Raw genomic sequence first — 26629 nt, forward strand, 5'->3', positions numbered from 1 at the left:
AGTACAGTGTTGCAAAATCACTCTATTGTCCTCATACTTGCTTGAACCACCCTTGTCTGTCTTAAAGGATCTGCTCTGTTGACATAAGGCAAAAGATCCTGCTCAACTGGCTACTTCCAAAGACAATCTCTGCTGTTTACAGCAGTACAACAGTAATTTGTAATAGGCTTGAATAGATAAAAAGATGTATATTTGAGTTCATGTCAGTCTGTAACTATGCAGAATTTACATCTCATCATTGGAAAAAGAAGTAAAAGAAGAACGGGTTTGGTTTCTACAATACTGGCAGTGTATCAGAGATGACTGTAGCATATGCTGAGGGCAAGCTGTGGTTATTGTTGCTGTAACAGATCGCCTGTTGAGACTGGAGCGGTTTGCATTGATATCACAGAAGCCATCTTATGCTACAGGTAGTAAAGGCACACACGAGTGCTGTGTTGCTTAATTTATGGAACTCTAATTACAGCAAAACTGCATATACGAGTAGCTTACATGATCTGCTAGTCTTCACCTTCACTTGTTGGTGGTGATTCTTTATACGTAGCAATCAGGATACCTTCTCCGTTTTTGTTTTTTTTCCCCACTACAAGGAGCACTGGGGCAGTGGAAGCTCAATGGTTAAAGACTCGGGGTTACTGATCAGAAGGCCACCTTGATCAGAAGTTCGGGGCCTGGGGATTCATGCACCACCAAGCTGCCACTGTTGGGCCCTTGAGCAAGGCCCTTAACCCCCTCTGCTCCAGGGGCGCTGCATCATGGCGGACCCTGCACTCTGACCCCAACTTCCTAACAAATATGTGAAGAAAGAATTTCACTGTAGTATAATGTATATGTGACAAATAAAGGCTTCTTTTAAAAAAATGTAAGGTCATGGTGGGCTAGTTTGGTGGTTTCTGTTCACGTTAATGAACAGTTTAACTGGATGTGTTTGAACAGGGAACATATGATCAAGCTGTAATTCCAGCACCCCAGAATTGAAGTTAAGAAGTTTTTTTCCTTTCATGGATCTTTGCTTTCTTTTGTAAACTATTAAGAGTTTTTATCTGTGGAAGGAACAGGGGTGTGTTGGATGTAAAGCAGCAGGAGGAGAAAAGCTAGGTGCCTCCTCCAACAGACTGCGTGTACTCCACACCCTCTTCTTCTACTGTAGACTATAGGGAATGTGGCATTACTTCATTCTGCATTGCAGCTGGCGTGGAATCACCATCTTATTTGGAACACTGTGCTGTGTCTGACCCTCTATTCACCATATAGTGCACTATTTACGATGCAGCCATTTTGCAGTGTTGTTCAAATTCTGAGTGGAGTATTATATTCCCCGGATAGTATTATTATTATTATTATATTATTATCCCTAATGCACTGTAAATACAGTGTACATCTCATATACACAATGTCCAACCTTCCACAGTACCACAATGCGCAAAATTTGTCAGGTTAGATACCAGACCAGCCAATTGTGTATATAAATGTAAAGAAAAATCTTGTTTAATGATCGATAAAGCCAAAAGGTATGTGATAGTGGTGTACTTAATAAAGGAAAACACTTTTTATACTTCTGAATTGTTGTGTTTTCCGAATGCTGGGTAATTTGTAACTTTCAAACTGTTTACGCAACCGTGGATCACAGTGGTGTTTCTGGAGTACTCACTGAGGTGTGTCTTTCACTGCACCTATATAACACTATACAGAACTGTATATAGTAAATAGTGAGAGGGAATGAGGGAGCGATTTCAGACACAGCAATGGCTATTTTCATTGGATTATGAAACTGTTAACAAAGGCTGACAGAGAAAGAAACAGAGATCTCTGTAAATCACGATGCCACAAAACAGTATCTGAATACATCAGTGTATATAAACAAGCCCCGCCCCACCCAATTACCTATCAGTGGGTCTCAGTTAACATTTACATTTTATATGCTGCTTTACAACTGGTCAGTGCAAATAATATCAAACAATGCTATCAGTTACTGGGTGTTGTTAGATAAAGAAAGAAAAAAAGGAAGGAGTGAAGGAAGGAAGGAAGGAAGGAAACCAGTATGCATATTCGAGTTCATGAAAAATTCATGTCAGTCTGTAACTATGCAGAATTTACATCTCATCATTGGAAAAAGAAGTAAAAGAAGAACGGGTTTGGTTTCTACAATACTGGCAGTGTATCAGAGATGACTGTAGCATATGCTGAGGGCAAGCTGTGGTTATTGTTGCTGTAACAGATCGCCTGTTGAGACTGGAGCGGTTTGCATTGATATCACAGAAGCCATCTTATGCTACAGGTAGTAAAGGCACACACGAGTGCTGTGTTGCTTAATTTATGGAACTCTAATTACAGCAAAACTGCATATACGAGTAGCTTACATGATCTGCTAGTCTTCACCTTCACTTGTTGGTGGTGATTCTTTATACGTAGCAATCAGGATACCTTCTCCGTTTTTGGTTTTTGAAGGAAGGAAGGAAGGAAGGAAGGAATGAATTAAAGAAGTGAGCAAGGAGTTTAAGCAAACAAACAAAAAACAAATAGCATTTAAAAATAATAGATAAATGACAATTAGGATAGTACAGTTTGGCACACTGATATACTATTTATAGTTTAAATAAGATAATAATATACCTATTTTGTAAACACCACAAAAACATTTATAGCTAAATATAAAAGATATTAAACATGTAATGAATCAATAAATTAACCAAATCAATTACTGCTGGACCATGATGCTCAAATATATATATAGGATATAAGAGATGGCCCGATGCATTGCTATGCAAAATATGCCTTAATAAATTCCACTTGGGCTTTTACTCAATACATTTTCCTTAATAATGTTTCTGCAACATGAGTTCTTGACACCCCTTGAATTAAATACAAGATGCAATTTTCCATGTAAATTAACTTTATCATTAATTAGTTTATTTATTTTCCAAATTTACATAGAAACATTTAACACTTTAGAAATTTTTTATTTTTACCCAATTTTTAATTTCTAATTACAACCAAAATTATCAAATCAAACTTATCCTTTGGTATGGGAAAAAAAATAACTGTAAAGGTCACGCATGAAGTTGTGTCACTCTATACACCAGCAGCGGGCAATTAAAAGGCCCTCGGATTCAACATCATCAGCACATAAAACATCACTGCTAGAAAAAAAAACGAAAGAAAATTAGGATTTAACTTAAAAACCTGGAATAATCAACATATGTGAGTATGATTGTCAGAACAGAAAGCAGGTCTGTCAAGAACACCATCTGCTCATTCTCAATGGAAAAAGCACACAGAGACACATAGACAAACACACACACAGTGTTTAGTGTCCACAGTTCAAACTCACTGCCAAGATAACGTCTTACCCTTGTGCATTTGTTTTAAAAACAAAGAAACCAAACATGGCACATGACCTAAACCTAAGAACAATTAAGCTAACAAAAATATTCCGTGGGTTTAGTTTTCAACCTGGCAGATGTAACACTGAAAACTGTTTAACAGAAATCAGAACTATTTGGTGTGCTTATTGCAAAACAAAATCAAAACAAATCTTTCTGGACCAGAGTAAAAGCTTCTCTCCAAAGCTGAATGTTGGTACTAGGGGCTGCACAGACTAGTCGATTAATACATTCACTAGTCGCTGCTGCGGGAGGTCGACTAGTCGGGTGGTAGAAAAAACCAGCGCAGGAGACGGTAAAGAAAGCAGGTAAAATTCCTTTGTTGTCAGAATAGATGACTAAGTGAAAAGTCAGTTCTGCAGTCAACTGCACTTTTGCTTTAATGGACCATTAACACTTTGATATCGCTTTGCCTGCAGTGGAGGGTGGAGAGGGGTTTAGAAGATCAACGTTTTTGCGCTTTGCTCACTGCTAATTTAAGGCTTTTACTGCGTGGTTGAGGTAGCGCTACGTCATCAAGATGCATTTGGAAAAACAGATCATTCATAAGACTAGCCTGCTCTGATTGTTTCCAAATCCAACATTTATCTAAATCTCAAAAAAAAAAACAAAAAAAAAACCAGGTTCTGGCTTTGGCTGTCCTACAGAGAGTTGAACGTTATAACGTCCCATGCTGCTGTAGACCTCCATCCATCATTAAGCTAGGATTTTATCATCATTAAACTATAGGGAGTTTCAGTGCCATGCTGCGCTCTCAGATTTCATCTGTGCCACCATTTTGTCCACAAGGGTGCATTTTAAGAATGATTTAGCTATTAAGATATATCCTTAAATAGTGCAATATAATACACATATTTATTATTTTGCGCATTTATTGCATTGACTTATTTACTTGATTGTTAGTAATGTAGCCTAAAAAGCACTGTAGTCATTGTAGAAATTAGTAGTCGTGCAACCCCTAGTCAATACAAACAAAAATCTCATATTTTCCATCTTTTACTCACCCCTGTTTATACTTCAAATCTAGACATACATCATATTAAAAAGACCACAAGTGGAAAGAATTCAATTGAGAACAGAGTTAACCAGAGCTGACCTCGACACTAAGCTCTGTGTTCTCAGCTTCTGCCAGCAATGGAATATTCTGGTGCTTCTGGGCATTTTATGTTGCCTTCTAAGCTTGAGACTGAGAAATTTCTCCAGAATCATTACAGATGAGGTGGATGATGTTATTCCATCATAATCTGTTGTATCTAGATAGATTGAATGAATTAAAACAGTGTACATTTTCTCTTCAGTGAAAGGTAAAGGACACTGTGGTCAAAATATAGTGGGAAGAAGAGCAAATTTCAGTGTGGGGTTTTCCTGGGCCACCAGAGAGAAACTGAGTGGGCAGGTGGAGAAGAGATGGGAATTCCTAGAAGAGAAAACAATCTCTATGGATTGAGGTCGAAACACAGTGTGGGGGAGAGAGAGGGCCAGCCCTACAGGTGTGTTCCACTAATGAGGGCAGTTCTTCCAGCTGCCCCACGGAATCATCTTGTGGGTAAAAAAGACAAAATGGCTGAAGAATTGTTCTAGCACATCCTGAAAAGTGAAAAACAAGAAGATAGGTTAAATATAGTAATCTAAACAACAACTAAATATCTATACCATGTATACAGAGTTGCCAGGATATTAGATCCCTCTATATTGTAGCTATGCCTTTTGGCCATTGTCTCAGGTACACCTAACACACGCGTACAGTTTGCAGGTAGACATTCCCATGACTGTAACCTTTCTGTTGCTATGAACAATTTATTGCTCCCACTTCTATTAACCGCTGGCAGATATTAATTGGTTTGTGGGCCATAAACCCTGAGAAAGTAGTATGTGTAGTGCTAGTATGAGTCTATCAGAGGGTTATTAAATGAAAAGAACTAATAAAAGCTTATTTGAAAGAGCCTTGACTGACATGAGTGCTCCATTAATGAAATTCAGGTGCAAATTATTTCCGCTACTTCGTACTGAAATTTGTCAACAAGGCCCACATATGGACAAAAAAGAAAGAAATGCAACACCTCAACAATGAACAAAGCTGTCTCTTATATACAGTAAATGAATTGATAAAATAAAATAAAATAAAATAAAACTTTATTTAAATTGGTGCATAAGACTGGCCAATAGAATTCATCAAGCTAAGCTTAGCTTCAAAACTAACCAGACATGGAGCAGGTTTGTCCAAAAGCACATGTTACCAAGGTAACTGAGATTAAGATTAACTTCCTCTGTGGAACCGAAATTGAGTGAAATTAGCCAACTTGAAATAAGCCTGTTTATTGAGTTAGCTCACATCATGGAACACCTCACATGTGCAGCAGCATCGCTTAGGTTTGTAAACACCTCAGTGTCACTAGTGTGCCACCCAAATAATATCTGCTCAATAGTTTTATGGTTTAATCTTTTCCAGTTAATGGACTTTTGGGGGGGTCAATAAGCTGCATAGCAACAGATCAAATACAGATAGATATATGTGATATATGTTCCTTGTGCCCAGCTACACGCTACAAGTGGCTACTGGATGGGGATTTAGTATTTTATCCAAATATATAGTGGCCTATTATAAGCATGTTTTCAAATGTTTTAGCATAGTTGCATAATAACGAATTATTAAAACGTTTATGCGAGAGGTAAATGTATTTGACTTTTTTTTTTTTTTTTAATTTTTATTACCATCATTTACATCAATACTCAAGTATGCAGTTGCAACACATGCAGAACAAATTACAGTGATTTGCAGTCACAGGTACACTATTATTTGAGTCATACTTCCGTCACAGTGCTAGAATGGATGTGGCAACACCCTTGTCAAGCTGTGTTTTTTTTAACCTTTTATTTAAACACTCAGGACAGCGTTAACGGCATGCCACAGGTGGTATGAAAAAAACACAACCTGGCCATGTCAGTATTTTTCTTCTGAAATACTTTTATTATTATTATTATTATTATTATTATTATAGCAGTTCGCAACCTCTGAGGCACTTTAGCAGCTACGTAAGGTTGTGTGTGTACACTCGTTGATGTCAGCAAGATATAGTGGAATGCATTTCACAAAGCAAACAAGATTGAATCAGTCAGGTTGTTGAACTATACCCTTGAAACAAGATGGTGTTATGTGCTACTGTGGCCTTACACAGAAACAAAAATAATAAAGGAAGACTCACCAGGTGTTCTTCTTGAGATTTTCTTTCCTTTAATATGGTGATGGAATACTGAAGAAAAGAAAAATAAGCAAATTAACAAAATGTATTTTATAATTTATAAGAACACAGCTGATGGTGAAATTTAAATAAAAAGTTTACAGGTGAGTTATAGAGAGAGAGAGAGAGAGAGAGAGAGAGAGAGAGAGAGAGAGACATGTGTGGACATGACTGACATTCCGATGGTGTTCCTACTTTGACACAGTTAAAACCCCCACCTCCTCACTTCTGCACATTCCTTTCGCTTTACTGTTTACAGTCTGGTTTTACACTCTGACTGCTTGATTCTGTGCATGTTTTGGAACACAGACCTAAAGGGCCTATTTGAGATTAACTTATTAAGCAATGCTTCTACTGGTTTTTGTATTTTTTTTTTGCATAAATTGACCAGTAGAACAGGTTGATACAGTAGAACAGCTATGGGTCACATAAGGTAACATTAACTCTGAATCCACTACATCGGCCTGAAGGCACCACACCCTGAAAGTAAAGAGGGTGGCTGAGGAAGAGAGAGATAAAGGAGTACAGGTTGAATAAATGAGTAGTACAGTTTGGCAATTAGCTCCTAAATGATAAAAAAGCATGGGATAAGAGAAATAATAGGAGAGAGAGAGAGAGAGAGAGACAGAGACAGAGAACCCAAACTCAACAATAGAAACTAGATGTGAGGTGACAAGTTAGAATGATTAATAAATAGACAATGAGTAGTGAAGCTGCACAGCTACACCCTGTATAGTTTCTGGCAGGTATAAATGGACAGAATGCAGTGAAATATGTGGACTAAAGCTTAGCAGAATCTGTGACTAGTTTAGACATTTTTTAAAAATGCTTAACTTAATATTTAGGTATTTTGGGCCCTGTCTGCATTTCAGTGTCAAAACAAACACACAACAGATTAAATATTCTTTATGAGCAGATAAGCTAAGCTTTTGTTACAAATGAAACAATATGGACAAACAATAAAACACTGTTTTAGTACATCAGTAAAATGATCATCACCACAATGGTAATGTGGATTTTCGTGATTGGACTTAAGGCAAAGGCATGAGTCATGTTAGATTGCCATCAAGCAGATATATATCTCATGACCACAAGAACCTAGATTCATAATTAAAACACTAGCTAGGTATGTGCAGTTGTGATGTTTCCAAGTGTATTTGGGAATTAGATAGATCATAAATAATATATTTGATACAGTTGGAAATGTGACATTTGCAGCTGAAACCATGTACTTAGTAAGCTAAGCAATACATTTAAGCAGAAAAGGTCTGGGAGAGAAAGAGACAGTTCAGCAGGTTGCTAAGCAGCAGCTGTTTATAGCAAAGAAGAGGAGAATATAGCTGTAGGAGGAACAGTAAACTCACTCTGAAATCTTCCGCCTCTTGTGGATGAAGACACCGATAATGATTGCCAAGAGCACTAGAACGGCTATGACAATTCCAGCGATTGCTCCACTAGGCAGGCCATTCGGTTCCTGCTCTCCTGCTTCTGCACATAAAACAACAAAAAGGTTCTGACAAATACAGAAATATGGACATATTTATATTACATTATAATATTGTAAAATAAATATGTCCATATTATTAACACATAAAATTACAATTTAATCCATGCTTTTTTGAGCTGAAAAAATGCTTATTAATTAACTGAATATTCTTCTCTTGATTAATGAATGCCTTTTAGCAACACCACTGCATGTATGGCAATTCAGGAGAATCTGGATTTTAATTTGTGTGCATGGTCTTTACCCTTCACCATGAGATAGTGGGTGGCAGTCTGTTTGAGTCCGGTGATGGAATTGGATGCTTCACAAGTATATATACCACTCTTTTTGTATTCAAAATCCGAGATTGTCAAGCATTCTCCTTCCTCGCCGCGCAGAACCGTGTCATTGAACTTCCACACAAATGTGGGAGCTGGGACTGAGGCAAAGGAGCAATTAATCTTCACAAGCTGGCCCACCTCGGCCTGTTTTAATCCCTTTATTGCCACATTCTCTGGCCCATCTGACGGGAGAAAAAAAAGGAAGTTTAGAGAGATCAAAGTAATCGTAAAAGCTACTTGGTACAGATACTTACAAGAGGTTTTGTTAACTCCGTTTAAGTTTATTACAATGATCAGTAAAAAAAAAAAAGTCATTTCATTTAGTATTGATTGCAACAATAAATGTACAGGTTTTTTTCAATAAACATCTTCAAAACTTTCTGCATTTCTTCATAATGGTCAGGAAAAATATTTGCGTTATTGGTTACGTAGTCATGGCATCACACTTAACCACCTAGATTATGCTAGCCAATAACCGTTTCTTTTGTGGTGGAAACATACAGAAGGATTTAAGATTAGTCACCGGCTCAACAATCAGCAACAAGATCTTGTTGATGGAAAAGGCTATAAGAGATGTGTTCCTCTATCAGAAATCACACTTAGAAGAATTATTTAAATAGCAAATATTACGTGAGGATAAGAGACAGTGTATCACATCCAAGAGACCAGCAAAGTAAAACTCTTCTCATATTTTCACTATACTTACAGTTGATTGTCAGCGTGTAATTGTTGTCTCCACTGCTGATTTTATTCTTCAGCTGGCATTTGTACTCTCCAGCGTCCTCCTTCTGTACAGTGAGGATGGTGAGAGTGCTCTTGTCCGTGGTGAAGATGATGCGATTGGTATTATCCAGAGGTTTGCCATCCTTTTGCCACTGCACGCTGTCTGCTTTCCCCACACTGGATGTGCATGTAAGGTTCACTGTGCTGTTACCAGCAATAAGACGCAAAGTAGGGGCACTGATTTTCGTGCCTGAAATAGCTTCTGTTAAATGGAATGAGAGAAACCAGGTGAGATTGCCAAGTACATTTCAGTAAATTCATATGATAGTAATATGATAGTATATTGTGATAAGGATCTGAACTTTTTATACCAATTGATGACAACATCACAAAAAACTGCAATGCATATCTTCAACTATGCTTTATTGTTTGGTAAACTAAGGCTAAAAGCCATCTTAGATTTAAATATTCTCTATTCTATATTCTCAAACTAAAATATATAACTGCCACTGCATTACGTTGCATTTACAGTAGTCCTCTTTAAAACTGATAAATAAAGACATACAAAGATACAGTGGCATAGCTAGGTATCGAATTCAGGGCTGGAGGGAGCTAGAAAATATATTCCATATAATCACAGTGTAATCTGTAACACTAAGTTCATCACCATGATGCACTCATGCTTTTTGGATAGATAGCAGACTGTACATTAATGCTGTAGTAAAAGAGATTCATTCATCTTCAGTAACTGCTGTATCATGGTCATAGATGCTGGGATAGATCCGGAGCCTATCTCTGTAGCACTCAGAGCAAGATGAGAGAATTATTCACACACACATTCACACACTCATTCACATCTAGGGACAATCCGGTGTAGCCAGTTTGCCTACCCGCATTTAGACCCAGAGGAAACCCAGATTTAACAGGAAACCCGCGTGAACACAAGGAAAACACGTGAAACTCTGCACAGACAGAAACCTGGGATTGAACCCTGGAGCTGTGAGGAAGAAACACTACCTGCCGCTCCACCGTGCCACCCGAGATCCTAAAAGTGATTGTGCTAATGGCATTTTGAATTTGTCTCAAAATTATTTAAGGCCCTTTTACCTTCAATAATGTTCCTATGCATAAAAAATACTTTAACAGCAGGTCCACTGTCAATTACTCAAATATAATGCGAGTAACAGAAAAAATAGGAAATGTTGCATATAATAATCAAATAATCAAATTCAACCCCAAAACCATCCCAAATGGTCAATAATAGTTACTAATAATAATAACTAGCCCAGTGCACATGCAGCATAAAAAACATGTAGTTATCCTAAATACCTTTTTACCATGTAAACTGGTCTTGTATTACTACATATATCATAATAAAAATACCTATGGGAAGAAGTAAAGACATTTGCACAACATAATTCATTTTAAGGCTGCGCAATATGATGATTATAATATAGACAAAATATCTTACAATGTATTTTTCTTGTCTAAAAAATATCTCTTTATGGCTCCCAAGTGGGAGAAAAGCATTCACCCTATAGTTAGGAGACAGACTCTGGGTGGGAGGGGCATACACTCTCACCCCTGTCAATCACAGTGACACTAGCCAATTATGGGTCTCTGTGAGTTGATGTATGCGGAAGACGGTAGATGGCGCTTACCTCATTGTGTGTTACGCTGCCCTGTGATGCAGTTAGATAAGTTGAGGTTGGTTGGGGAAAAAATGTCTTTAATTTTACAACAATCAGCCATATCATTAAACCCACTGACAGGTGAAGTGAATAACACTGATTATCTCGTTACAGTGGCACCTGTAAAGGTGAGGGATTTATTAGGCAGCAAGTGAACAGTCAGTTCTCGAAGTTGATGTGTTGGAAGCAGGAAAAATGGGCAAGCGTAAGGATCTGAGCGACTTTGTCTACGGCCATATTGTGATGTCTAGACGACTGGGTCAGAGCTTCTCCAAAGCAGCAGGTCTTGTGGGGTGTTCCCGGTATGCAGTGGTTAGTACCTACCAAAAGTGGTCCAAGGAAGAACAACCGGTGAACCGGTGACAGGGTCATGGGCTCCCAGGGCTCACTGATGTGTGTGTGGAGTGAAGGTCCGTCTGGTCCGATCCCACAGAAGAGCTACTGTAGCACAAACTGCTGAATAAGTTAATGCTGCTCTGATAGAAAGGAGTCAGAACACACAGTGTATCACAGCTTGCTGCGTATGGAGCTGCGTAGCTGCAGAGCGGTCAGAGAGCCCATGCTGACCCTGTCCACCACCCAAAGCTCCTACAATGGACACGTGAGCATCAGAACTGGACCATGGAGCAATGGAAGAAGGTGGCCTGGTCTGATGAATCACGTTTTCTTTTACATCATGTGGAAGACCAGGTGCGTGTGTGTCGCTTACCTGGGGAAGAGATGGCACAAGGATGCACTATGGGAAGAAGGCAAGCTGGCGGAGGCAGTGTGATGGTCTGGGCAATGTTCTGCCTTCATGTGGATGTTACTTTGACACGTACCACCTACCTAAACATTGCTGCAGACCGAGTTACACCCCTTCATGGCAACGGTATTCCCTAATGGCAGTGGCCTCTTTCAGTAGGATGATGCTCCCTGACACACTGCAGAAACTGTTCAGGAACGGTTTGAGGAACATGACAAAGAGTTCAAGGTGTCGACTTGGCCTCCAAATTCCCCAGATCTCAATCTGATCGAGCATCTGTGGGACGTGCTGGACAAACAAGTCCGATCCATGGAGACCCCACCTCACAACTTACAGGACTTAAAGGATCTGCTGCTGACGTCTTGGTGCCAGAAACCACACACACCTTCAGAGGTCTTGTGGAGTCCATGCCTCAATGGGTCAGAGCTGTTTTACTGGCACAAGGAACCTACACGATATTAGGCAGATGGTTTTAATGTTACGACTGAATGGTGTATGTTTGATTGCATATTGAGAGCCACATTGTGTCATCTTACACTGACAAGTATTCATCCATATATAGCTTCTTTATTTTACTTAAGATGTTTTTATAAGAGTTTTCATAATTCCTTAAACACATTGTAGGCAACCACACAGCCACATTCCTCTTCTCTCTCCTCACTTTTTTTCAGATGGTCATTATAGTGGAACAGTAGAATGCATCATGGTGAATCAGAGCAAACAACCACATTCACCCCTGAACGACACCTACTGAGCAACATTCTCTGAATGCCTTTTCTCTGCTGCTCGGGTGATATTACATACACAGGCCTTCCTCTTTACCTTACTCTGTTACTCATTTTCCATTTATTTAACTCGATGCCTGTTATCACACTTCTTACAATTCATTCAGCAAGGTTTTGTTGTGTCTGTAATGAAGTTTATGGAACAATTACACTCTTTGTTTCTGTAGCTCATGTATTATAAATTAGAGGCAAACAGTAACCATAGCAATGACCCATGCAGGAAAGCTATCTACCATTGTTCAGACCAACCAATCCCGGATACTTGTTATGCAGTGCACATGCACACACGCATACACGCACACACACACACACTGAACACACACACACACACACACACACACCAAACTCTCTGCTGCATTCAGGTAGTTTTTTCTTCGCTGACTCAATCCAGGCTACAGAGCTACAGAGAGCTGTGTGACTCCGAGAGCACAATTAGTTAACAGCAGAATAAGAACGGCCCCACAGTGGTTCGTTAGGTTGAATTTGAACAACATTGTCTGAATGTATCAGGAAATCACTGTCATTAAGTTTCAATTATTGTCCAATTGTCCAAAAACACATTCAGAGTATGCTTATTTTAGCTGTATCGAACACTTATCATTATTAAGACTGATTAAATTAATCGTATTGTTAACACCTCTGCTCAAATCTTTTAAAAAAAATTTTTTAACCAAATATATTCTTTGGGACAAAAAAAAAACCAGTCAAACCCAGACACAACAGGCAGACAGAGTATTGGTTTATGTCTACTTCCTGAGACAAGTTTCTCAACACTGCCTACTTATCTGCTTTAGAAAATTACCTTGTTATATTCAGTTTAATTTTATTAGACGTTGTCATTAAGCACATTTACAGAGATCCGAATTTAGATCTGGATCAATAATGAGAAAGTAGCTACAATGGCAAGAAAACTCCCTGAGGTGACACAAGGAAGGAACTTTCAGAGGAACAGATTTGAGAGAGAATCCATCCTCTTTTTGGTGATTCCAGAGAGAGCGGGATTATGAATCATTACAGCAAACAGTCACATAAAGAAAAGAAAAACAGTATTACATGTGTTGAAGGGATATGGAACTTTCGGTTTGATCATATTATGACCAGGAGTCTTGCATTGAGCACTGGGGAAGTTAGGATCACAGCAGGGGTTTTTAGGAAGTGTAAATATCCTAGTGAGATTATCCACTACAGCACAAGGGTCATATAGGTTGATAGGGTTCCAGCATCTTTTCAATATAGCTTTTTAAACTGCTTCATCAAACCCCAACAATGAAAATTAGTAGTATGAGTATTTCAGACTGTTAACTAATAGTACCATTTTTTTCAGACCAAGTATGAATACATGTTTATTTTGGTTGGTGCCAGAGATGTTAAGATATTGTGTCTAAGATGTTATTGGTATGACGTTATCTTTAATCGAGAGTGAAAGGGTGAATGAGAGCACATGTCTCAGTGGTCACAGAACTGAAGTGCTCTTTCTCACATGTGACAGTTTCTCTGCAACAGCTACGTGCTCATGAATACCTTTGTGTACGCACAATTCACAGCACCTTCCACAGTTTGCAGTCTGCTTTGATTTGATTCTGAAATGATGATGGGTTTCCAAATTGCTGTCATTTCATGTTGTCTTTTCTTTAGCGACAACATACACTAGGCTTACATCACATAGTATCACATGGCATCAGATGTCATATGGCATCAGAGTCACATCTTTGCGAATATTTCTGCTCAGACTGCTTTCTACAAGGAAAAGCTGGAAGCTTCTGCACAAGATCGCCACAACATCTTTTCTTCACTTCGTAACGCGCCAGCTCCTCCTGCTCCATCCTCCCTGACTGCTGATGACTTTGTCACCTTTTCTGATGGGAAGATTGAAAAAAATTTGCCAGACCTTCACTCCTACCCCGACTCCTACACTACACACTCAGGATTCTCCTTCTCTTTCACTGACACATTTTTCTCATCTGCAAGTCATCTTGTCCTGCAATCTTACCACCTGCCAGTTGGATCCAATCCCCAATGCACAATGCAGGTCTCAGGAAAGTGACAAAGAAACAAGTTTTCAAAAACTGCTACGAGCAGCTGAACATACTCAGAGGAAAGTGCTGCCTGTGTTCTTCTGCATACATGAACTCTCACATGGCCACAACTGGATAACGCACCACTCAGAAACCCCAGTGCTACTATATTCAACTGAGGTGTTCAAGATCTGTCTAGATTTCAGACTGCTTAATTAAGACAACATGACTATGACCATTCAGGACCAGCAACCGCAATATACAGTGAGTTTGGACAGTATTCTGATCGGGTTTTTTTTTTTTAAACGTTTTTGTGTTATAGATTTACTTTCAAATTTATTAATTTTAATTTTTGTCCTCAATCTACACACAATAACCAATAATGACAAAGCAAAAACAATTTTTTTGAGAATTTCTTTGCTAATTAATTAAAATAAAAAACTTTAATCTCTCATTTAGACCCTTGACTAAGGCTCTCCGGACTGAGCTCAGGTGATTCCTTGTTTGCATTGATTATAATTAGATGTCTCTAGAATTTGATAGGAGTCCATCTGTTGCAAATACAATGGACTGGACATGATTTGGAGAGGCACACACCTGTGTTTATATAATCCCACAATTCACAGTGCATCTCAAAAACCAAGCCATGAAGTCCAAGGAACTCACTGTAGACTTCCGTAGACTTCATTTACATTTAGTGATGCCCAAAAAACTCCATTAAAGGTCAAGTGCACAGACAGCTGGAGGGGCCTGAATGCTTTCTGAACCCACTGCAGTCTCAATATATTAAGATATATGGCTACTATTAAGGGTTTATTTGACTATATGCATTTTCCTTCTTCTTTGTATAATACTAGTATAGCCTGCTAATTAACTGTCCATTATCAAACTGATCGTAAATTAGACTGCTTTTCAACAAATTAGGTTGCTGGTAAAAGTAGACAAAAGTGAGATTTCAGTATCACAGTTGATATTCATTGTCATATTTGCAGCAATTTTTCCAAGTCTGTCAAGATATGCCACTACAACCAATATTTTGTTAGCCAAGTTAGCTAGGTTAGCATAGAGGTTCCCAGGCTAAAAGTTCCTGGGTTCTATATCTTTTTCTAATGTCATCTGTTTATGTTTACTAACAGGGTTTCTGGTTTACATGAAAATTATTTTTGAACTGTGTTAATAATTTAACACCATAATCAGAATTACTTGAAGAAGAGTTCACCATTTAAATAATTTTTATTTCACATGTACTTTGAAGGACTCACCTAGGACAGACAATTTGGTGACATCTGAAGTGACATAGCGTTGGGTCTTGCTGTTGTAGGCCATGCAGCTGTAGTTGCCACTGTGCTCCTCTCCCAGGTTTGAGAGAACTACCGTAGCAGTCTTCTGGGGAAGTCTGGCTTCATTAAAAAGCCATATGAATTCAGCAGCAGGGCTGGACTGAGCCGAGCATGACAGTGTCAGGTTGGATCCCTTCTTCAGGACTTCAGCTGTAGGCTCTTGTGTTTTCCTGACAAGCTCAGGGCCATCTAAAGATTCAGGGGAAGGTTGTGTGATTAATTTGGCAAAGTATGACAAATTTAAAGTAATATAAAAAATGCTATGTCAAACTAACATGAAGCTTGAAGCTTTGAATGTGGTAGTTGCATGCGTAAATCTTAAATGAAGGGGGAAATATTTTTGCAGCAGCAGAAAGCAGCATATATAAACTAAAACATATCAGATCTCTCAGAATGTGTGTAACAAAATGTTTGTGAAATTTCTCATAGAGAATAATAGATGATGAGATGTTGATAGAAAGAAACAACAACTATATCAGTAATCACTTGTTGGCTGTTCTGCTGTATCTGGAGTTTGTTTAAGGGTTGCTCTAGCTTTTCTTATTGGGGGGTCAAACACATAGTAATAGCATCAGAGTGTTTCAGTAAGCCTTTATATTGAATTAGTCTGGTCCACATTTAACAAATCAGGGCTCGAAATGCAGGTAGAACATATAGTTTCAAAAAAGTGTGCAGAACCAGTACCAACACCTTGCGTTAGTTTGTCTCATGAATGTCAGTAATGTTGTATTGAAGATATGTCATTTAATATATGTTTAAAATAACTGAATAAACAATTAATTTTAAAAAATATATAAAAAACAAAAAAGGCATATTTGCAAAAATATTCAACAGCACAAATATTCGCACTGTTGTGAAACCCATCTGACTGTCATCAGAAGTACCCTAATTAGTTGTATGGAGTCGACCTCTTTCAATTAAAGTGTCAGATGATCTCAGTATAATTACACCTGCTCCTGGATGGCCCCAGTGTTTGTTAGAGAACATGCTGTGATAAAGACGACTGACTCTGCTCAGGAACACAGTGGACTCAGGGTGAGATCACACAGGAGCTTTATGGACAGCTCATACCACATTACTAAAAAAAGAAATTGAAAAAGAAAGCTTTCTGCTTCAAAACTTGGACTGCTTTCCAGCTGCTGTGCTCTGTGTATTGGCAGGCTCATATTCACACACACAAACACACACAAACACACAGGCGCACACACACACGTGCACACACACATACACACGCATGCTCAGCTCATTGTCTCAGTGTTAGAGACAGTTCATTAATATAACTGGGAAAAACAGTGTGAGGTGTTAATCAGCTCCTCCGTGTACATCACGCTCCTTCTGCAGACTGCTGCTAAACCATACCCTGCCTGCACTTAAACAAACAGCATCATGATAACCAACTAGCTATTAAAACAAGTCCAGAACAAATTTCTGTCCCACTATCAATCAGGGTTTGAACTCTGAATGAGCTAGAGAACACAGCTCAGATGGGAGAGGCTGAAAGATTGGCAAGAAGAAGCCCTTATTGAAAAACAAGTAGAAGTCGATACCAACGGTGTGGATGGGGATGTCTCCACAATCAAAACATCCACTCCTTCTTGTTACTAAATTGTATGCCAGAAATACCTTTAAAATATAAATCAAACAGGAAGGAAGCTATTGAAGAAATAATACAGACTATGTGAACTACTTCAGATTTCACTTTGCTGTGACCTTTACCCTGTTTGGATCAATTCCAAAACCTAATCAGTTCATCTGCTGGTTACAATAATTCCATATAAATCCTACAAACATTCAAACACTTTAGAAAAAGTTTCACAGGTCTGATGAGGCCAAAATTGAACATTTGGACTTTGGCGCTACAGTTTGTGGAAACCAAACTACATTTTGTGGAAACACAACACTGCTCATCACACTGACAACACCATCCCCAGAGTGAAGCATGGTGGTGGTAGCATTATGGTAGCTTGTATAGCTACACTGAAGTGAGTCCAAACCAAGAACATTAATGTGTTAGAATGGTTCTGTCAGTCTGAGACCTCCATCTAATTGAGAATCTTTGGCAAGACTTGAACATTGCTGTTCACCAACAGCCTCCATCCAATCTGATATAGTTTGCGCAATAATGCCAAGAGGATTGGGCAAAAGGATCCACAGCTGACAGAGACATATCCCAGAAAACATGCAGCTATAGTCTGCTTTTTTGCTAAACCTTTGTGTCACCATAAAAAAATGTAGACCTTCTAATGTTAGACATATTGTGTAAATTCAACGGTAAAAATCACAATCAAGTCTATTTCAATTCCAGGCCTGAATACTTATTCAAAGCACTGCATTCACTGGTCTGCATTTCTCTGTTCAATCATGGTGTTCCAGCTTCAATAAAATTCTTTAAAATGTGGTGTTGCATACAGTTCCTGGACATACGATTGATAAATAGACCCTGCTTGTATTTAGTAAGGTTTGTCTAGTACACTAACTCCAGCGGCAGAGCTGCATTTGCAGTAGTTCAATGAGAAAACATAAGGCCTTCCCACCATGACTTTATCCAGGTGAAATTCTACGTGTGTGTCGCTGTAAGAAACCACGCCTCTCGTGCAGGAGAAAAAAACCCTCACAGAAACAGAGCTGCAAATTTATCAGTAACCTTTTTAACCCTAACTCTAACCCTAGACCAATGTTTTTAACTCTTGATAAAAAAAGTTAAAACTGTGCATGCTTCTCCTTACTAATCATTCAAGCACAGCTCATTTATAAACAGTCTGAGGTGAAATAGCATTCAAAGTGTCACCACATCATATAGATATGAATTATGTTTATCTATCATTCACATTTTGCTGCTTGAAATGACTACAATAAAATAGCTGTATAGGGAGCAGGATGCATCATGCTCCCAGTAAAGGCAAACTAGTGGGTTTCATCATTCCTCTATATAGCTTGTATACACCGGAATGAAATGTAATTTCTTCAGGATCACAGTGCAACATATAATGCAGTATCATGGTACACAGGATTATATAAAGTGCACTTACATATCAGTATGAGACAAATGCAAAGTGTACAATAAATTCGCAAGACAATAAATACTCAGGACAGTAAACACTTGGGAAAGTGCACACTAAACAGACAGGACAACAGAACATTACTGGATGAAAGAACCAGTACAAACACTAGATTGCAATGAAGAAGAGCCTCAGTGCAGTCCACTCTTTAGCATTTGTTGGTTTCTCATATCACTGCTTCCTCACCACAACAGTACAACATGTACAGCATTACTGGCACTTTAATAAAATTCTTCTCCAGGATAAATCATTCAGTGGTGGGAGGTGGGGAAAACACAGACTAGCATTTTCTGCCAATTATGTACATATAATTCTATAGCGATGATAAAAAAGAAAAACCAAACACTTAGAGGAAGGAATTAAGGACTTACAAAAGCAACAGAGTACAATCATGCTGACAGAGTTAAGGAATGTGTCAAGTCAAGTCAAGTCAAGTCAAGTGGCATTTATTGTTATTTTAACCCTATACAGCTAGTTAGTACGCAGTGAAACGAAACAGCGTTCCTCCAGAACGTTGACATAAAACAAACACAGAACTACAGGAGACTACACTTATTTACATAAAGTGCACAGTGCAGACACGTGCAGATGGCACAAGACGGTACAAAACTACCAAAACAAGACAGTGGGCACAGTAAGTTACAGTGCAGCGCCAGCTGAACAGTCATCTGCTATTTCATAGACATAAATCTGCATTAATCTGTCCCTTGTTCCAGTTTAGTTAGAGAGCAAATAACTGACCCTCTGCTTAAATCTTAGTTTGATCACGTTAATGACGCGGGTGATGACAGAAGTTTGGCTTACCGTTACTTAATACAGGAGGGTGTGCAGGTAAGGAAATGGTTTCCAAAATATGATTCTTTTGTTGAAGAGCCTGTTGTTCAAGTGTATTGAAGTAAGTTTAGAGTTTGCACAGATTACTGCAAGGTAAATGTTGTTACTAAGCCTGATTCTTTCCCACTGCCATGTATAGAGGACTGTGTGGACCAGGTACGAGTAGCCCAGTCTGTTAGAAAATTTGATTTGCTTAAAGAGTATTGGCAGGTCACATTATCTCTGCATGTGACAGCACTGATTTTATTTTATTTATGCCTAATGGATTATATTCCTAGAAAGTAATAAATTTTGGTTTGCAGAAGTGTTCCAGTGCTTAATGAGCAGGATTTTGGCCGGTTTGGAGGGTTCAGCTTAGGGGGGACAATAAACACGACATTTTCTCAAGGGCATTTCCTGAAGTGACATCAAAGTCCTGCTGTGGTAAACACGGTTAATAATATTTAGGACACAGTAATTACAACTTCATGACTACTAAATTTGTTTAAATATTTTTTTTCTGAGGCACACATTCATTCATTATCTCAAACAATCATAACAACAATCTGAAATAAGTATTCAGGTAATAAGTGTCTACTGCCAATTGTCAGAAACTTTGGCTTAATAAGATAAAACAATCTTTTTAAACGTTATAAAATGTTGGCTTTTTGTCAATAACAACTGCTTTCTTTATGCATTATTACATTTTAAATACTTATTTTTACAATGAAAAATAAGAGGGGCAATTCATGCCACCCTCTGCCCAAGCCCCCCCCAACACCCCTCCCTTCCCCAACACACACACACACACACACACACACACACACACACACACACACACGCACACACAGAGAGTTTACAAGGGTGACCGACCAACAAGAACAACAACAACAACAACAACGAAACACCTGACGCTGGTCTCTGCAACATTTTGATGTGTATGGTGAAGGAGGTTCAGCTCCTTTAGTGGATTAATGTGATCATAATCCTCTAAATTTTCTACACTCTTTGCAGAAACGAAGCCAGTGGCGCCTCTTCCTGCAACCCTACAATTTGGATATTTGACATATGAAGGGAACAGATAATGGGAAAGCTGATCTGTTGTCACAAGCACAGGTTCCTTAGAGCCCCCATGGGGATTGATGTCTAGTAACCAAAGAATTATTTGATCTTGTGTTTTGATGGTATACGTCTTAGATGTGGTTATTTTGTGAGTGCACGTTTTTATGAGAGGGGCGTGATGACCATTTCAGCTGGTTAATCTAAGAGAATTCTCTTGATCTATGGAGCCAGAACATGTTACTGACATTCCACCAGGAAAGGGATAAGCCGGCATGCAGGTATCTCCTATAAGCTGACGTGAATAAAAGTAGGGAAGCTTGTTTGCTCTCGCTGGCCCTCTCTTCCCCGCTCTTCCACTGTCTCTTATGTTAACAGGTATCTCCAGCTGCAGCCGGTTGCTTTGGAGTCAGATGGAGGTCCTGAGAGCTGCCTCTTGGTTTGCTCAACCTGTCATGTTGTCTCATGTTACTCTATGCTGCCCCTCCCCTATCCTCACCTCTCTGCTCTTTAGATCTCTCTCTTTCTCTCTCTCCTACTCCCCCTTACCCCATGCTGTAGTCATGTTACCACCAAACTGGAACTAAGCCACATTATTTTCTTGGAACAAATTAATAAACAAAGAATGCTTTTTTGCAATAGGACAAAGTACAACTGGATGGTTGTTAGTGTACTTGGCCACTATTCATTTGTGGGAAACACTGCAAACTGATTTACAACTTAAGCCAGTATTGTAGTTGGGCAGTCACACTTACTCTGTAAGTGTGTTTTAATTTGCCATGTGCCCACCATTTACACTGCTTCTGCTGCTAAATCAAAGCAGGAGATCTGGTGCAGCAACCAGCTGAGATGGTTTTTGACTAAAGTCCCATACACACGTCCCACTGTACCAGGCACACTTCTCTGTTGTGCATTATTGACATGGTCTAAACACACTTCCATATACGTGAATTGTTCCAGGACCTCCTCATGGATCCTCCACAGGCTTTGTTCCATTGCCACAATGTTCACAGTGCTGCGTGCACTGTTGACAGTTCTGAAAGCCTGGGATCAGAGCATTGTTCATATGAAAAGCTCAGAGCTAACTAAGCTGACACTACTGCTTTATTGTAGCCAGGAGTGCAAAGCTTAAAAAATAGATAAGTAAACAGTGGTAAGTTAAGCTTTATGGTATGGCTAATTAGTGGTCCTGTGCTAACAACCACACAGACATGCTATTTTATTATGTACAGTGTTCTGTTATTTCTATTTCTGACTGTTTCGGCTTACCTATAGGATAGGCCATGTGCTGTAGCAAAACTACTGTTTCAAAATTCAAGGTAAATGCAAAGGGAATGCTAAGGGAAGCTTGTTGCTGAAACTGTGGCTAAAAACATTTCTGTTAATATGAATTTGAATAAACCTAATTGTAGTGCAGTATTAGACTACATGGCAGTTCACAATACAATGTGGTTGCTTATACCATTTATTAATTAAGTCAACATTTAATGCATGTTAGCAAACACGCATTAGCACTCGTGTGTGCATCCTACAGTCCTAATCAGCATGGTGAGGTACACTTGTGTGCAATTTTTGTGGACTTACAGTTGACGGTGAGGTTGAAAGGGGCACTAGTTGAAGATTCCAGTTGGTTCTTGGCTGTGCAGGAGATTGGCCCTATCAGATCTGTACGAAAAACTTCATTAATGATGAGCTGGCTGCCGTTCTGCACTATATGCTTCCCATCCACCACCACGGCAGCGGAGTTGTTCAGCCAACTGTACGAGAGAGAAGACCCTTTTGCGGCGCAGGTGAGAATTACAGTGCTGTTGAATTCCACTGCTTCAGGGAGGTTGGAGTTGATACTCACATCCGCCACAGGCTCTGTGGGAGACGCAGGAATATGTTAATGAGAGTGACAAGAGACAGACAGGAGTGGAGGTCAGATGTGCTCAAAACATTCAAATCATTAAACAGGGTGCAGCTTTGCACTACAGTTAGACGGTCTACTCTTTTTCAAACTGATCTACATTTTGACAATTTTAATATTGAAACATAATTGTCTCATTCACCAGATGAGAACTTAGCGCTCATTTTAATGGGTCTGGATCGAGAGTAAAAGAGGGACAGAGCTGAACTCTCACAGCAGTCCCAGTCACACACTGGTTTTAAACGAGTCCACGCGGCTGTGTGTTACTTTATTTCTGCACTCCATTCAAAACGGCCACACCCTTAAAGTTCCCATCTGAGCTTTCAGCAGAGCTTTTACATTTCTAAAGTCAAAACCACCAGATACTGAATCTTACAAAACATGCCATGTACAGCATTTAAATATGTCTAAGTAAACTTTTAACACAAGGAGATTTTAACACTTCAGTTTATAAATAGATTTCAGCATTGATTTGAATAATTCAGAATTGAATTATTAGTGTGTATGTAGTTATAGGGCTTACTAACATATGCCTTATTTGGGTTATATAAAATACAAGATTAAAGTGGAAGCTAAACTGTATATAATATACTAGAATTAACCTGGCTACGAGCCAAGCTAAATATCAGTAAACACATATCCAACTTTTTAAAAGCAAATGTAAAATAAGTAATGTGAAGCACACCACTAGCTGTAACGTACCCAGCACCACGAGCACAGTCTGGTCCACCAGCTGGTCCAGGTTGGAGTCGACGATGGTCAGGGTGTAGGTCCCGCTGTCCTCGGCCCTGAGCGAGTTGAGCTGGAGCGTGTACGTGCTCCTGTAGTAGTTCACGCGGCCGCTGTAGGCGCTGGACACCTTCTCGTTCTCCTTCGTGGCCGTGTACACGGGAACAGTGGTACCGGGTTTGGGGATGAACGACCACGTCACCGTCTGGACCTCAGCCGAAGGAGGACCTGATGCCGTGAAATTCACGCTTTTGCCCCTCACGCCGCTCACCGCTTCTGGCATCACAAGCTGGGCACCAGAACAGACACCTGAGGGTTCAAGCCATGTTACAGGCGTTAGACAATAATCTGCATGAGGCAGTGTAGCCTGAGCTGGCAAACAAAGCTTTCCTAATGGATTTAATTAAATGTAAAGCAGACGGTAATCATGTGTTTAATACTTAGGCTCCGTTGATTAACAGCTGAACACACATGCTACTCATCCCTTCTTTATTAACATGTTTAATTAATTTACTGGGAGGTAGAACATTTCCGGTATATAGATACTTACAGGTCTCTGCCAGAAGAAACAAAATCAACCACGAATTGTACAAGTCCATTGTAAACCGTCTGTATCTCTCAAGTCACAGCCAGGAACCAAGTTCGGTCATGATGTGTCACTTTGATGAGTGGAGGAAGACACACCCAGCGCACACCTAGGTTCAGTCCCAAATATGCCACTTCTTCCTATATACGTGCACTAAGTAGCACAGGGGCTACAGAAACACTACAGTTCGGCATGTAGGATACTATATCACTGTCACCACAACTGTGTGTGTGCTCTGTGTCTGTGTGTGATCCCATAGCTATTTACTCTATAACCACATATACTCCTCATAAATAACCGTTTTTCTTCCGGAAGTTGATATTCCTGCCATTACGGTAATATAAGAGAAAAGGCACATTGTTTCGCTGTGACCCACCTACAGCAGCCGAGCCTTCAGCCATCACATCCCACCTGAGTGACAGCCTGACATCACAAGGTGCAGCAAGCAGCTTCTGCTAAATACATAAATAAATAAATACATAAATAAAAATCTGTTTTAATCTGTATCAATCAATCAATCAATCAAAGTATAAAGTATACAGACCTCTTATAAAAAACCCAACACTAATTATAGAGCATGTTAATGAAAATATTAACCATGTTAAAGGAAAACCAACATGTTGTATAATACATGAATCATCTTTCATACTGCATGTCCCAAAAAGTAAGTCCCCTCTTTTATTTTTAATATTTTTAATAGTTTTCAGCATTGGCTGTCTATAGCAAATCTGCAACCACATTATAGCTAAAAGAATATTAATTTTAACATTTCTTTTATTTATTGTATTTATTTATTTGTTGTGTTTCTCACAACACTGATATGTGTATCCAGACCTAACCTGCTTTACTGAATGATGGTGAGTAGCAGGGCTGCACACTGATGAACGGATAGAGCATTCTCCTGTGCTTCTTAGTGGATATAATCAACATAAATACACTCTTAGAAAATGTAACCCTTAAGGGTTCTGTGGACGGTTCTCTGGGGAACCTGCGAAGGTTTTATATAGAACTCTTTAACACAGTGTTTCCCTATCAGCAAAGGTTGCAAGTAAATCCCTTTTTGGAAGCTAAGACCCTTAAATATCCAGTGAACCCTTAAAGAACAGCTTATTATGAGACTGTATATATAAATGTAGATTGCCCATATGCTTTGTAACTCTGATAATCTACAGTTTTAACCATAGCTTTTTATTATTGTGCTACTTATATCTTTAGATCTAATAGACATTTAGCTTCCTCAGAGCCAAACAAATACACCCCATGCCTTTTAAGACAAGCAGGCAAAGTCAACAGAGGTGACAATAATGCTGTGTTAATAGTTGAAAAAAAAAATTCAATTTTCAAATTACTTGAAGTATGAAATAAAAGTAGTTCCCAATAAAAATACAACCCAATAAATAAATGCAGCTCTTTAAGCGTTTAAACAGTAACTAACCATGGCTAGCACAGACAGTACACACACGTCAACACTGCCATCGCTGAGTGTAGTGTTACTTAAACCAGTCAGTGTTATAAGACAGCGCCCCCTCTTGGTGAGTTAGTAAATCTACACACTCTCACCATGTGATGAGCAGAGAAGTCTCTTCTGCAGCCTGCTGACTGTGATTAACTGCTTACACGCAGAAAGTGGGGTTTTAATGACTATTTATGTTGATAAAACACATATAAATATAAAAAAAGGTTTTATGTCTAAACGCGATTGCACAGTGCTTTTTCACTGTTCTTCATTCATTCTCGCCAAAACACCTGAACACGTGTGGGCGTGGTCAAGCTGGAACCCGGCCCTTTTCAACCCTCAGCCTGTACACTGCGTGAAACCTAGTGATGGCTTCAAGCACGCAAGCTTTCCAGATGTGGTGAAAAATGGTTCATTTCTCGAGGCTTCAACTGCACACTAGTGGCCCCTAGTGGTCAAAAGAATACAGGCATGTGCAGCATGCAAAACTGCACTGTGTGTAAAGACAATATCACAATGTCACCTCAAAGTGTGTTTTTTATTATAGCCTAGACAAAAGCCTATAACTTTATATAAAATATCGTTAATGGGGGAAGACGTGGTGCAGTTCCCTGCATTTTCCTGTATTTTATAGAGCTTAGTTGCACATTACTTAAACTGCATTTATAGATCTGTAACATAATCATGTCTGAAAGAGGAAAATAGTGAGGAAGAATAGTTTGCAGTTTTTCTTTCAATAGGCAGCGGATGGGGCTTTGGGATTGAATATACTTGCACATTATCTGAGGGCGATGAAGTGTTTGGAAGATGGTAAGAGTAAACAATAAGTAGTGTTTAATTTTTTTAACAGTAAAATAATAATTTAAAAAAAGCTTATGCATGTACAGTGCAACCCCGACTCTGAATTAGTTTTTTTTCTGCACTGAAGTCATTTGGGTTTGAGATCAAAAGATGAATATGAGATGATAGATCAGAACTTCAGCTTTCATTTCCTGATATTTACATCTAGATGTGTTAAACAACTTAGAACATGACACCTATTACTTGACCCCATTTTTCAAGTGATCAAAAATATTGGAACACGTGACTGACAGGTGTTTCTTGTTGCCCTGTTAGATTGATTGTTTAAACAATTAATAGCTCTGAATGTCTACTCTTGGTTTGAGCTCTGGGTTTCACCTGTGAAACCTGCATTTTTGGTTAAAAAAGGATAAACCAACATTAAGACCAGAGAGCTGTCTATGGGAGAAAAGCAAGCCATTTTGAAGCTGTG

The 26629-nt window shown here is 39.0% G+C and overlaps 1 protein-coding gene across 1 annotated transcript; it reads right to left on the reverse strand.

Moving 5' to 3' along the window:
• Window positions 1-2888: 2888 nt before the first annotated feature.
• si:ch211-264f5.6 (carcinoembryonic antigen-related cell adhesion molecule 1) lies at window positions 2889-24154 on the reverse strand. The gene is made up of 9 exons (XM_026928434.3): window positions 23865-24154; window positions 23288-23623; window positions 22261-22539; window positions 15668-15934; window positions 9153-9431; window positions 8371-8628; window positions 7987-8110; window positions 6587-6634; window positions 2889-4970 (listed from the first exon to the last, which is right to left on the reverse strand). Exons 1-8 carry the CDS (start codon window positions 23911-23913, stop codon window positions 6616-6618), a joined length of 1611 nt encoding a protein of 536 aa, XP_026784235.3. The 5' UTR covers window positions 23914-24154; the 3' UTR covers window positions 2889-4970; window positions 6587-6615.
• Between the last annotated feature and the right edge of the window lie 2475 nt (window positions 24155-26629).

The sequence above is a fragment of the Pangasianodon hypophthalmus genome, chromosome 29 (genome assembly GCF_027358585.1).
Source record: "Pangasianodon hypophthalmus isolate fPanHyp1 chromosome 29, fPanHyp1.pri, whole genome shotgun sequence".
NCBI lineage: Eukaryota > Metazoa > Chordata > Actinopteri > Siluriformes > Pangasiidae > Pangasianodon > Pangasianodon hypophthalmus.